At 44.7% G+C, this 14,746-nt stretch overlaps 1 protein-coding gene across 1 annotated transcript in view; it reads right to left on the minus strand.

Annotated features, from left to right (window-relative positions):
• The window catches only part of LOC121709540 (receptor-type tyrosine-protein phosphatase mu-like), a 173,209-nt gene extending 158,676 nt beyond the window's left edge, over positions 1–14,533 (minus strand). The window contains exon 1 of the mRNA XM_042093002.1: positions 14,025–14,533. Within this exon, the coding sequence (XP_041948936.1) occupies positions 14,025–14,097 (73 nt within the window). The 5' untranslated portion in view covers positions 14,098–14,533. The remainder of the gene's footprint in view (positions 1–14,024) is intronic.
• Positions 14,534–14,746: the final 213 nt, after the last annotated feature.

Raw genomic sequence — 14,746 nt, forward strand, 5'->3', positions numbered from 1 at the left:
CAAGTCTAATATGTTTTTGTCACTAAAATTAATTAATAATCGTGATAAATAATCGTGATCTCAATATTGATCAAAATAATCGTGATTATCATTTTGGCCATAATCGTGCAGCCCTACTATATAGCACTCTGTCCCCTACACTAAACACTATATAGCACTCTGTCCCCTACACTAAACACTATATAGCACTATGTCCCCTGTCCCCTACACTAAACACTATATAGCACTCTGTCCCCTACACTAAACACTATATAGCACTCTGTCCCCTACACTAAACACTATTTAGCACTCTGTCCCCTACACTAAACACTCTATAGCACTCTGTCCCCCACACTAAACACTCTATAGCACTCTGTCCCCTACACTAAACACTAAACACTATATAGCACCCTGTCCCCTACACTAAACACTATATAGCACTCTGTCCCCTACACTAAACACTGTATAGCACTCTGTCCCCCACACTAAACACTCTATAGCACTCTGTCCCCTACACTAAACACTAAACACTATATAGCACTCTGTCCCCTACACTAAACACTATATAGCACTCTGTCCCCTACACTAAACACTACACTCCATCTCACTTTGATGGCAGCACTATGCCCTCTGTGTGCACTACACAGGCCTGTGGGTGAACTAGGAGTGAAGATGCCTGTGCTCCACCCTAATCATTGTGACACGAGTCTTGTGCATGTTAAATGATTTATTTGTTCTCCCCAGAGGCGGCTGGGCTTTTACCAGCAGCCCTCCAGGCAGGCGTTGGCACCACTCACCTGACCTTGCTGCACCTACACTGAGCGCACTACAACCCCCGACGTGACAGGGAAGGGGGTTTGGAGTCGGAGATAAGCACCCTGAGGGCAGTCTTTTAGTGTGTGTGTGTGTGTGTGAGTACAGGTATGCGCAAATTGCACATGAGTATGCATGCGGTCTGTGTATGTGTATGTGAGAGAGAGAGAGAGAGAGAGAGAGAGAGAGAGATTGTGTGCTCTGATCTATCAGATAAAGGGCCCCTTCACTGGATCATTCTAGGCCCTTTAGCACATATCTTCCACATATCTAAGGGATGATGGCACGCCGAGCCCTTATCTGAATATGGGTATAGACCCTTTCAACAATAAAAACAAAAACAATGCTTGAACGTTCTATTTGGGCCCCAATCTACTTCCTCTGCATTAAGATAACATATGGAATGTTAAAAAGGAAGTCTTGTGGGGCCAACTATGATGCTGATAATGGAACTCTCTTGAAAGGGTCCATAAATCAACCATATTATTTCTCAATATTGCATTAGCCTTCAGGTTATCCGGAGGTTTTCCCTGCATCATACTCAAGCTGAAAGCTGTAGCCACTAATTACCAAGAACAGTGTTGGACCGACCCCAACACACATCATCTGCTAAAAACATCCCTCTGGCTGCTCTGCATTTTTATCATTGTTATTATCATGTCAAGTTTGTTTAGCTTTTTTCTTTCCTGGTTACATGAAACACACTCTAGAGGGAAGCTTTTGGTGTGTTTCAGACCTAAAGTGCTCACCCCTGTAATTTCCCTCCCATGTAGAGATCTGATTGCAGGTTTCAGGGGTGCTCTGCATCTCGGCGCTCACGCGGCGTTGTTTTCCACCGTGCGTCCTCCTATAGTTCTGTTGTTATCTGCTGCGTTTCGAGGGCACAGATTTGCGTGCCCCTTTGATACTGTGCTTTCAATCCGGAGTTCAGACGTGTAGAGCAGGGAAGAAGAGAGTCAATTCAGCTGGCAGAGAATCACTCTCACACTGGCAACCTACGAGGAGCGGCGCTGTGGAAGGTACAGGCTGGGCTATGAACAGAGACCAGGGAGAGGGGGGTGAGTGGGGATGGGGGGGGTACAGGCTGGGCTATGAACAGAGACCAGGGAGAGGGGGGGAGGAGTGGGGGGGGGGGGGGGGGGGGGGAGGATACAGAGGAGGAAGGGAGGGGACGTTATCAAAAGAGCCTGTGAAGACGGCAGTCCTACGGAGTGCACTGTGAGCACCGTCAGATCTGACTCTTCCTCATACGCGCACCAACACACACACACTCTCTCTCTCACACACACCCACACACACACACACACAGACTCTGGATCATTGGGCACATGATAACAACACACCGCTGGCATCATCAGAATGCTAGGGTCATGAGAGGGAAAGAGAGCGCCAGAGAGGGAGAGAGAGAGTACCATAGAGGGAGAGAGAGAGAGCGCCAGAGAGGGAGAGAGAGAGAGAGAGCCAGAGAGGGAGAGAGAGAGAGAGCGCCAGAGAGGGAGAGAGAGAGAGAGCGCCAGAAAGGGAGAGAGAGAGAGAGAGAGAGAGAGAGCACCAGAGAGGGAAAGAGAGAGAGCGCCAGAGAAGGAGAGAGAGAGAGAGCGCCGGAGAGGGAGAGAGAGAGAGAGAGAGAGAGAGAGAGAGCGCCAGAGAGGGAGAGAGAGAGAGAGCGCCAGAGAGGCAGAGAGAGAGAGAGAGCGCCGGAGAGAGAGAGAGAGAGAGTGCCAGAGAGGGAGTTCGGGGGGACAAAGAGCACGGCTGATTCAAATGCAGAGGATCACGCTCAGGTCACACTGATAAAGGGCTCTTTCAGCCTGCCTGCCACTGGCGTGTGCACACACACACACACACACACACGCTCCGCTTTGTAACAACACACACACACACGCACACACACACACACACACACACACACACACACACACACACACAACACACACACACACACACACACACACACACACACACACACTCTCTCTCTTTCACACACACACACACACACATATACACACACACTGGAGGTAAAGAAGCAAAAGAGCACAGGACTACTTTGCGTCTCCCGCTGGACTGGTCTGTACAATCACACACTCAATCCAACACTCAGTTCCATATGTTTGAGTGGACACGGAAAGGCACAGAGAAGGCACATTACAGTACAAACCCTCTTACATGGAGTCGTCAGGAGTGCCAAACACTGTTTACGGCTCATATGACATACGCAAGCTTATAAGCTTATGGCTCATAACTAGTCAAGCACAATGAAACATGTACACAAAGGGCTAGAGGCAAAATATGATGACTCTGATCACTTGTACTGAACTGATGACACCCTTCTACTATGTGTGTATGTGTGTGTGTAGTGTGTGTGTGAGAGAGAGAGAGAGAGAGAGAGAGAGAGAGAGAGAGAGTGTGTGTGTATGTATGTGAGTGTGTCTGTGTCTGTCCTTCTGTGTTAAAACTATGCATGAGAAAAAAACATAAAATTATAAAGCAGGTTTTAACATAAAACTCACATTTGTACAACAGAGTATTAGGTTCACACATGAAGAAAAAAATATTTTTGCCATGACAAGATTAAACTTGACATGTCGACATTCATTTCGAGAATAAAGTTGAAATATCATGTCGACATAAATATCGACATTTCGTCTTTATTCTCGACATTCAAAACTAGTTAGTATAGTTGCTGCTAAACCTTGATTCTGAAGTACAATTTCACCACATCATCCAGGCTACACAAGGCATTCTGTTGAGTCGTGTCGGCCAACTGACTGAGTCTGAGACTGACTGTACAAATTCAGTGGCAGAGCTACTTTGGAGCCGTTGCTCTCTCTCCAAACTAGGTTTGATGGACATGTCAAGATGAAATATCAAGATTAAAGTAGACATGATATGTCAACTTTATTCTCGAAATTTCGAGTTTAATGTCGACAAAAATATTTTTTTCTTCATGTGTGGCCCTAATTCTCCTTCATACATCTGACTGTCGTAGGCAAACATAATTTAGCAGACACGCATTCCATATACCTGAGGACAACTGACTAGGTTAATGGAAACCTCTGTAAAGGGGCACACAACAAACACACACACACACACGCACACACAGTCACACACACACACATTCTGTGTCAAAATGTCACTCTGGTGTCAAAAACATTAGAGATCAGCCTAGGCAGCTCTCTCTATGTGACCTCATTCCAGCATCGGGTGGAACCATTATTGACCCTGTGGGGATATCAATAGGAACCCCTCCCCTCCCCTCCCCTCCCCTCCCCTCCTCTCCGCTCCTCTCCGCTCCCCTCCCCTCCCCTCTCCACTCCTCTCCGCTCCGCTCCGCTCCCAAACCCAGGGCCCTCCAGACTGCCATGCGAGGTATTTAAAGCGGAGTTGAAGTCGGGCTGCTGTAAATGCATTGGCGCTCGGCGCATTAATAACCGTGAGCAGAAGGTGCTAATGTGGCCGACGCAGACGCGGCCTGACACTAATGGAGCATCTGGCCTGCGGACATGGCCCTGATCAGCACTCTGGGGAGAGATGGAGCAGGGGGTCCTGCGGCCGCACTAAGGTGCATATACACACACACTCCAACTAGATATACACCCCCACGCACGCACACACACAGACACACACATTCCAACTAGATATACACCCCCACGCACGCACACAGACACACACATATTCTCCTAATAGGTATACGCTCCCCACGCACGCACACATATACATACGCACCCGTATAATAGATATACAACGCCCACCCACACAGTGTAAGAAACAATGAATGTGTGTCTAAAGTTTGAACGTACAGAACACTTGTCCAAAACATCTTCGGTAGTGACATTAGAGCTCGTCATGCCAACATTCTAGAGAGAGAATGCTGCTGAGTGCAAATCTAAGAGGCTTTTGTGTCTAAGGACACAAACACGATAGAGATTTAACTGAGAGAGAGACAGGCAGAGTGAGTGAGTGAGCGAGTGAGATGCAGGTAGACACACACACACACACACACACACACACACACACTAAAACGGACAGACGGGCAGAGTGAGAGAGCAAGTGAGATGCAGGTAGAGTTTTCCTCGATGAATAGATGGATAGAGACCGGCAGGAAAGAAGAGAAAACGGAGAGAGTGAAGTAGCGATGAGATGAGATGAGATGAGATGAGGAAGGGAGGAGGGAGCTAAAGAAAGAAGATGCCGAGACATGCAGACAGCTTTTTGGCATGAAAGGCCCATTTCCTCCAAGTTGGCACAAGCTCTTGCCTTCAGTGAAGAGCCCCCAGGCACTCTTGGAGATCTCAGACACACCAAACTATTTCTGAGTTCACTTGTTTATCTCTGTTTTCTCCTCTTTTTTATTTGCGCATGTTACAAATCACCCAAATCAAAAAAGAAATCACAGGAATCATCAGCTTTATTCTCGCGCAGTGGAGGAGGGTGAAAAGTGTAAAGATCCTCATCTTGGTGAAAGAGCTCCAACAAAACAACTTAGTCTTCCTATTTTTACTGCTTTCAAACATACACACATCTTGAACTCTAATATACCTGTGTTATATTTAACACACACATTTAACTCTTATATACCTGTTATATTTAACACACACATTTAACTCTTATATACCTGTTATATTTAACATACATCTTTAACTCTAATATACCTGTGTTATATTTAACACACACATTTAACTCTAAAACACCTGTGTTATATTTAACACACATCTTTAACTCTAATATACCTGTGTTGAACCCAGCACTTTTATACCATCCAACTGATGACGATTAAAGAAACAGCATATTGGCATTCAGAACTCAATTGGTGTGCTGGTTTACAGACATTTTCTTAGCTTTTAATAACATGCTCAACAACTCATTCAACAACCCCCCATCCCCCCCGCCCCCGCCCCCCCCAAACATACACACACACACACACACTACGTAGATCATTAGAGAAGATGGAGACCCTCAGAGCATTAATTAGTGTTTTCTTCTGTCTTCCTTCTCTCTTGGACTCCCTGGCAGCTCCAACACACACACACTTCTGTAAACATGCTTCACCACTTGTTATTATCAGTCTCACAAGTTTTTTTTTTTCCACAACTTATTTTTTTTATTTTCATGTTTGTATTTAATTTTGAAATGGTGATGAAATTTGGCATTTAAATGACCTCTGTCTTCCCACTGCTCACCGCACTCCTTAAATCTGTTCATCACACCCACCAGCTATATAGTCCACACCTATAGACCACCAGCTATATAGTCCACACCTATAGACCACCAGCTATATAGTCCACACCTATACTGTAGTCCACCAGCTATATAGTCCACACCTATAGACCACCAGCTATATAGTCCACACCTATAGACCACCAGCTATATAGTCCACACCTATACTGTAGTCCACCAGCTATATAGTCCACACCTATAGTCCACACCTATAGACCACCAGCTATATAGTCCACACCTATAGACCACCAGCTATATAGTCCACACCTATACTGTAGTCCACCAGCTATATAGTCCACACCTATAGTCCACCAGCTATATAGTCCACACCTATACTGTAGTCCACCAGCTATATAGTCCACACTTATAGACCACAAGCTATATAGTCCACACCTATAGACCACCAGCTATATAGTCCACACCTATAGACCACCAGCTATATAGTCCACACCTATAGTCCAGCAGCTATATAGTGCACACCTATAGTCCACCAGCTATATAGTCCACACCTATACTGTAGTCCACCAGCTATATAGTCCACACCTATAGACCACCAGCTATATAGTCCACACCTATACTGTAGTCCACCAGCTATATAGTCCACACCTATAGACCACCAGCTATATAGTCCACACCTATACTGTAGTCCACCAGCTATATAGTCCACACCTATACTGTAGTCCACCAGCTATATAGTCCACACCTATACTGTAGTCCAGCAGCTATATAGTCCACACCTATACTGTAGTCCACCAGCTATATAGTCCACACCTATAGTCCACCAGCTATATAGTCCACACCTATACTGTAGTCCACCAGCTATATAGTCCACACCTATAGACCACCAGCTATATAGTCCACACCTATACTGTAGTCCAGCAGCTATATAGTCCACACCTATACTGTAGTCCAGCAGCTATATAGTGCACACCTATACTGTATTCTTCCCACTGCTCAGCTATATAGTGCACACCTATACTGTAGTCTTCCCACTGCTCAGCTATATAGTGCACACCTATACTGTAGTCCAGCAGCTATATAGTCCACACCTATACTGTAGTCTTCCCGCTGCTCAGCTATATAGTCCACACCTATACTGTAGTCTTCCCAGCTATATAGTTCACACCTATACTGTAGTCCACCAGCTATATAGTCCACACCTATACTGTAGTCCACCAGCTATATAGTCCACACCTATACTGTAGTCTTCCCAGCTATATAGTCCACACCTATACTGTAGTCTTCCCAGCTATATAGTCCACACCTATACTGTAGTCTTCCCACTGCTCAGCTATATAGTGCGCACCTATACTGTAGTCTTCCCGCTGCTCAGCTATATAGTCCACACCTATACTGTAGTCTTCCCAGCTATATAGTCCACACCTATACTGTAGTCTTCCCGCTGCTCAGCTATATAGTGCGCACCTATACTGTAGTCTTCCCACTGCTCAGCTATATAGTGCACACCTATACTGTAGTCTTCCCAGCTATATAGTGCACACCTATACTGTAGTCTTCCCAGCTATATAGTCCACACCTATACTGTAGTGCAGCAGCTATATAGTGCACACCTATACTGTAGTCTTCCCAGCTATATAGTGCACACCTATACTGTAGTCCAGCAGCTATATAGTCCACACCTATACTGTAGTCCAGCAGCTATATAGTCCACACCTATACTGTAGTCTTCCCGCTGCTCAGCTATATAGTGCACACCTATACTGGAGTCTTATAGTGCACACCTATACTGTAGTCTTATCACTGCTCAGCTATATAGTCCACTCCTATACTGTAGTCTTATCACTGCTCAGCTATATAGTGCACACCTATACTGTAGTCTTATCACTGCTCAGCTATATAGTCCACACCTATACTCTAGTCTTATCGCTGCTCAGCTATATAGTCCACACCTATACTGTAGTGCACACCTATACTGTAGTCTTATCGCTGCTCAGCTATATAGTGCACACCTATACTGTAGTGCACACCTATACTGTAGTCCAGCAGCTATATAGTGCACACCTATACTGTAGTCCAGCAGCTATATAGTGCACACCTATACTGTAGTCCACACCTATACTGTAGTCCACACCTATACTGTAGTGCACACCTATACTGTAGTCTTCCCGCTGCTCAGCTATATAGTGCACACCTATACTGTAGTGCACACCTATACTCTAGTCTTATCGCTGCTCAGCTATATAGTGCACACCTATACTGTAGTGCACACCTATACTGTAGTCCAGCAGCTATATAGTGCACACCTATACTGTAGTCCAGCAGCTATATAGTGCACACCTATACTGTAGTCTTCCCGCTGCTCAGCTATATAGTGCACACCTATACTGTAGTCTTCCCGCTGCTCAGCTGTATAGTGCACACCTATACTGTAGTCTTCCCAGCTATATAGTCCACACCTATACTGTAGTCTTCCCAGCTATATAGTGCACACCTATACTGTAGTGCAGCAGCTATATAGTGCACACCTATACTGTAGTGCACACCTATACTGTAGTCCAGCAGCTATATAGTGCACACCTATACTGTAGTCCAGCAGCTATATAGTGCACACCTATACTGTAGTCCAGCAGCTATATAGTTCACACCTATACTGTAGTCTTCCCGCTGCTCAGCTATATAGTCCACACCTATACTGTAGTCCAGCAGCTATATAGTCCACACCTATACTGTGGTGCACACCTATACTGTAGTCTTATCGCTGCTCAGCTATATAGTGCACACCTATACTGTAGTCCACACCTATACTGTAGTGCACACCTACTGTATACTGTAGTCCACACCTATACTGTAGTGCACACCTATACTGTAGTCTTATCGCTGCTCAGCTATATAGTGCACACCTATACTGTAGTCCACACCTATACTGTAGTGCACACCTATACTGTAGTCCACACCTATACTGTAGTCCACCAGCTATATAGTGCACACCTATACTGTAGTGCACACCTATACTGTAGTCCACCAGCTATATAGTGCACATCTATACTGTAGTGCACACCTATACTGTAGTGCACACCTATACTGTAGTGCACACCTATACTGTAGTCCACCAGCTATATAGTGCACACCTATACTGTAGTGCACACCTATACTGTAGTCCACCAGCTATATAGTGCACACCTATACTGTAGTGCACACCTATACTGTAGTCCTCCCGCTGCTCAGCTCCTTAAATCTGTTCATCACACCCACCGTCTGTGTTGCTCTTTCCACACGCTGCTCTCCTTTCCCAAATGACATCCTCCTTCATAGCTATTCATTAGTTAGCCCCGGCGACCATGTTTGACTCATTACCATACACTCTTCAATGGACCCAAAAGGTGTGTAATTAGAGTGTCTGAGTTCTTTTCTTTCTGTCAGTGTTGGCCCAATCACCCCCCCCCCACCCCACATACCCGCACATACACACACTCACACACACATGCAAACACAACACAACACACACACACACACACACACACACACACACACACACACACACACACACACACACACACACGCACATACACTCACACACACATGCAAACACAACACAAACACTCACACACACATGCAAACACAACACAAACACAAACATCTCAGTGCCAATTACCCAGTCTGCATTACTGAAGTGTGGTACCAACACTGTCCACTCCAGCAGCACTGTCCCCAATGCAGCTGCATATGAAGCTGTATAATGAGGCATGTGCCATGAAACACATCCACACTTACAGTTTAGGTTGCATATTATGAATTAATCTTTAGTGTGCCACCTATGAGCCCATCAATGGCATTCTGACCACAACAGTCAATTACGTCATCATTGCCAATATGGTTTCACAAGGTGCAAAACATACCAAGCCGACACCACCACGTATTCCACAATTAAATAAAGGTTACAGCAGCCTGACATGCTGTAGCCAATACAATACATCAAAGCCACTTCAGCAAAGAGGACATCTTAAAAAAGGATTACAACTGGAGGATTACATGTTTACTGGCCTATTCCTGTTCTCCTGTACGACTTCCCGCACTACGGTTCAGTCGGAGGGTAGGGCGCACACGCACACACACACACACACACACACGCACACAAACACACACACACACACACGCACGCGCACACACACACACACGCACGCACACACACGCACCCACGCACACATGCACACACACACACGCATACACACGCACACACACACGCGCACGCACACACACGCACGCACGCACACACACACACACACACACACACACATGCTATGGTCAGCCGAGGGACATGCAAGGAGGTGGAGTGACCAAACCGAAAAGCGGCTGGCCTGGCAGGTGAGTTTGACTGCCTTACCTTCATATCATTAATGTAAGTAATACGAGAAGTACATACCAGTTCATTCTTGCTTACCCAACAGACTATGAGACTATGTACATATGTCCTCGAGGCTGTGTGTGTGTGTGTGGTGTGTGTGTGTGTGTGTGTGTGTGTGTGTGTGTGTGTGTGGGCATGTATTTTCTTCTTGTTATTTTTGTTGTGTTTGGGGATATCTTCCAGCTAGCACAGATATTTAATTTCATTCTCCGCTGGCTTACACAAAGCCAGGCAGACACCCTTCTGCATTTGCCTGTTAACCAGCTTCTATTCATCATGCCGACAATAGCACCAGCTATCCGAGGGTAAAGGAGTTTTTTTTTTTTGTTTTTTTTTGGGGGGGTTGTCATGGAAGGAAATGAAAATGGTACATTTATATTGAAGCCAGATATTCAAATTGAGAACAGCTTAACTGTTTGAACAGATTATGTATGACTTAATCTTAGGCTATAAGTAAAGCCTATATGGTTGGACCATGACCAAGGCTACAGAAGTTTTCTCAGATTCACACATGATTTAACTAGAAGCTACAACGACACAGGTACAATACCAGCAAGAAAGGTTTTGTTATTGGGTTATTAGGGAAACCTGTACATCCAACACATACAACACAATTAATGCCTGGTCCAGTATGTTTGGTCAGAAAACAATAAGATGGTCAAGAAGATTTAAACCAAAGGGAGATCTGATCCATCCCTGTCTGCTTCAAAAATGCATAAAATGCATGTGTTCCCTTGCATACTTGGGTCCATCCATACAGAGTAGCCTAACATCATATTGTTCCTCTGCTGCCCTTTCAACAAGAAAAACAAAAACAATGCTTGAACGTTCTATTTTGTTCCCAATCTACTTCCGCTTCATTAAGATTAAGATAACATACGGAATGTTAAAATGGAAGCCTTGTGGGAACAACTATGATGCTGATAATGGAACTCTCTTGAAACTGTCAATATAAAATGTAACTATCATAGAAAATCTGATTAGGCAGGAATTGTTATGGTCAAATTATATTGAATTATGCACAATGATGTTTGTATCCAGCTGAGAGCACTGGGTTCTGTAAGGCAGTGCTCATGGGTTGGTGGGACAGCCAAAACCATCCTTCTTTTGTTTGTTATGGTGTTTTCTGTGACGTGAATAGAAAACCGTTTGGCTTCCTAAGAATAATAAAGAGCGCCAAATCAGAGCATCTTTTGCATTGTCCTCTTTAACTCCTCATCAACACACATGATCTGAATTCTCTCTGCCTCCCTCTCTCTCTCTATCTCCCTCTCCCTCTCTCTCTCAAACACACACACACACACACACAAACACAGGAGGGCATGGCAGGGGATAGATCAGGATGATTTGTACTTGAGGTTACATATTTACATGTGCCAAGTCATGCAATTAGTGTAGGAGTTATTGATGAGTTTCAAACAGGGAGCAGGATAAGCCCTGGGATGATGCATCTCTCTCCACTCAGGCTGCTTGCCCACACACACACACACATATGTATAATGACTAATATGAACACACAAATGTGCACATCAACACACACACACACACACACACAGACTTTTTCACATATATGCAGAAACCCAAACACATACATCCACAATGAAAAATAGACGCCAACATTTCCAAGCAAGTGCCAACTTAGTTGTTGGTACATATGCACACTTCTGGTGATCAGGATCAAACTCTAGACTCATATGTCATATGCTGCACCTTGTCACCCTCATCAGCCCCAAGGCACAAACAACTTGCTATTATTATTAATATTATTAAATCACACCACACTCTCTGATGACTATTTGTTCAAAGAGCTGATCTCAACTAGGTAGGGTCATTATTATACTAGGATGAAGACGCAAGATTATGTGAACCATGCTGCCCTCAACAGGCGATTATTGGTAGGACATCATGAAAATGAGTTGTACAGCGCATCATTTATGCATCTGAGCACAACGCAAAGCTTTAGCACAAACTTTTATGGGGGGAGGGGGTTTCTTAAACGAATACAGGACAGTTGCAACTACTATGAAATTAAATAAGAGCGATGCTGAAAACTCCATGAAATTCCATAAACAGGCCATGTCAACTAATCAGTCCATAATAAAATATTCAGTCGAAATAATTAATTCAGCAACATAATGAACTGTGCAAGGTCGCTAGAGCCATCATTTCTGATTTATCGGACGCACTTGTAAAGTAATGCAACAAGAGTAACTGCTCTGACGAATCGCACACTGGCAGGACGAGCCCCGGGGCGCGCATTTACAATGCATCCCTATCGATTAGTGCGTGGATAATGTACCCATAGAGTTTTAAAACTCCATCCCGTGGACAGGGAAAATGACCCCTTTTAAGAGCACAATGAATCCGTTTCGTGTCACCTCCGGCGCTGTGGAGAGAGCCAGGCCATTTGCTCGCCATCTCGACAATGCCGTGTAGCACCTGCGAGTTTACTAATGAGGGGCGTTCATGACCCTCATCTGTAGTCTGGCCCGCCGTGCCAAGTGATCCAACCAAAAAAAATTGGTTCTGTCGGAAAAGCAGCCTTCAACTGATGTTTAGAAGGAACTATAAATAACCTAATGGACACCAAAAGTGGTTCGCGCACATCATATTTCTCCTTTTAACAAAAGACCGATCACTCTCTGAACATAATAACCAACAAGAAACACTGTTTTGAATGGAAAAAAACACACTAGTATTCAGAGCAAAATGTAGCAGTGTTGCTATGCCCTACCCGCTTCTATTGAAAGTTCTGGTGCGCGCAGGGTTCCGACACAGGACTATCACAGCATGTTAATGTCTCAGAGGCGTCTTACCGTGGTTACACTTAACTTGGAGTAATCTACAGCCACAAATCAAAAGCAATTCCCTATATACCACACCACCAAGAAAAGCAACATGATATTTGTTTTGATATTTCAAATATTCCCATTGATATTTGTGACCACATAATTACAAAATCACCGTTGTGTGAATCTAGGCTAGTATATTAACGATTGAGGCACGGTATGGGCACAGAAATCTCTCGGAGGAGCCCGTTTCTTGCCAGTATATTTTATAACACGATTCCTTCGTGTAACAGGTTTGCGATTTTTTCACTAATTAAATGTTCCGTTTTTTACTCCTGGTGTAAAATTACAAGGAAACAGTGGGTTAAACCAGTCGTATGAAGTCCGTGTATTTGAATGCCATGCTATGCAGAGCTCGCGATGGACAGTTTTCAAACTCTCAAGTCATTCCAAGACGCAACGCGGTCGCGTTTATAAATAGGAAAAGGATTGGAAGCAACCTTATAATTACGAGTCCCTGCATCCACAAAGGAGACGACTCGCCGAGAGCACCCTATCAGCTAGACTGGTTAAGTTAGACGAATTGAAACTTTGAACACGTAACTCAGCTTAAACAACCGCCACATCGAAAAACTAACATACAAAAGACGTAAACATGAACTAACGTTATTGTTTTATCCTAAATAGAACCAGCGATATTTTTGGTTAAGTATAATTGTGTGATGAAATATCCACTGACCAATTTGTTTGAATCGAGGGAAAAACAAAACTGGAGGTGTGCGTTCAGGACCGACAGGAGCATGATTAACTCCGCAACCTAACAGATTTCACTGTATCAGCCAGCGGATACATTTTAACCTCACCTTTGAACACTTGTCCCCTGACCGAGACCAGCAAACTGACAGCAGTGAAGAAACAAGTCAGAACTTTATCCATCTCCGTAGCGTCGGAGGTTCGCCCCAAACGTGGGGGTAACACGAGCAACTCTTCACAGGTGTCTCCGTCCGTGTGCTAGGTTTCTTCGTCTTCCAGCCCGGACCTGGTGTTTAACGTTAACCGTTATCTCTCTGTTGCCCCGGAGTACCTGTGACCGACTAGGCTACTTACGACTCTACTCCGACTTCAAGATTTCCAGGAGGAGCCTTAAGTCTTTAGTCAAGCAGAGGGAGGTCGCTTTCCTCTCCGACAGAGGGTGTCTGCGAGCTCTCTGAGCTGTAAGTGCGCTCGTTCTCTGTCTCGCTCGCTCGCTCTCTGTCTGAGAATGTGGGCTCGTGCGGCGCTGTATCTGAATGCACAGCTGTGAGCTCAGTCTGAGCGCGGGTATTTGCCTGACTGCAGGCGGGAGTTCACTAAAACCGTTGGGGCTACTAGGCTGGTGATTTCTGGAAAAAAAAAACTATGCTTAGATACTAATGGCATTCTGTTGAAAAACAAGCTTCTACATTCTGATTTTTTTTAATGACCCTGTGTTAATTATCAGTTCTCTATGAGACATTAAGCTGATTTTGGATGGGGCTCTAACCTGTGAATTTCAATGATCCCATCCATTGCCAACCTAGCTACTAAGGAAAAGACACATGGACTA

The sequence above is a fragment of the Alosa sapidissima genome, chromosome 1 (assembly GCF_018492685.1).
Source record: "Alosa sapidissima isolate fAloSap1 chromosome 1, fAloSap1.pri, whole genome shotgun sequence".
NCBI lineage: Eukaryota > Metazoa > Chordata > Actinopteri > Clupeiformes > Clupeidae > Alosa > Alosa sapidissima.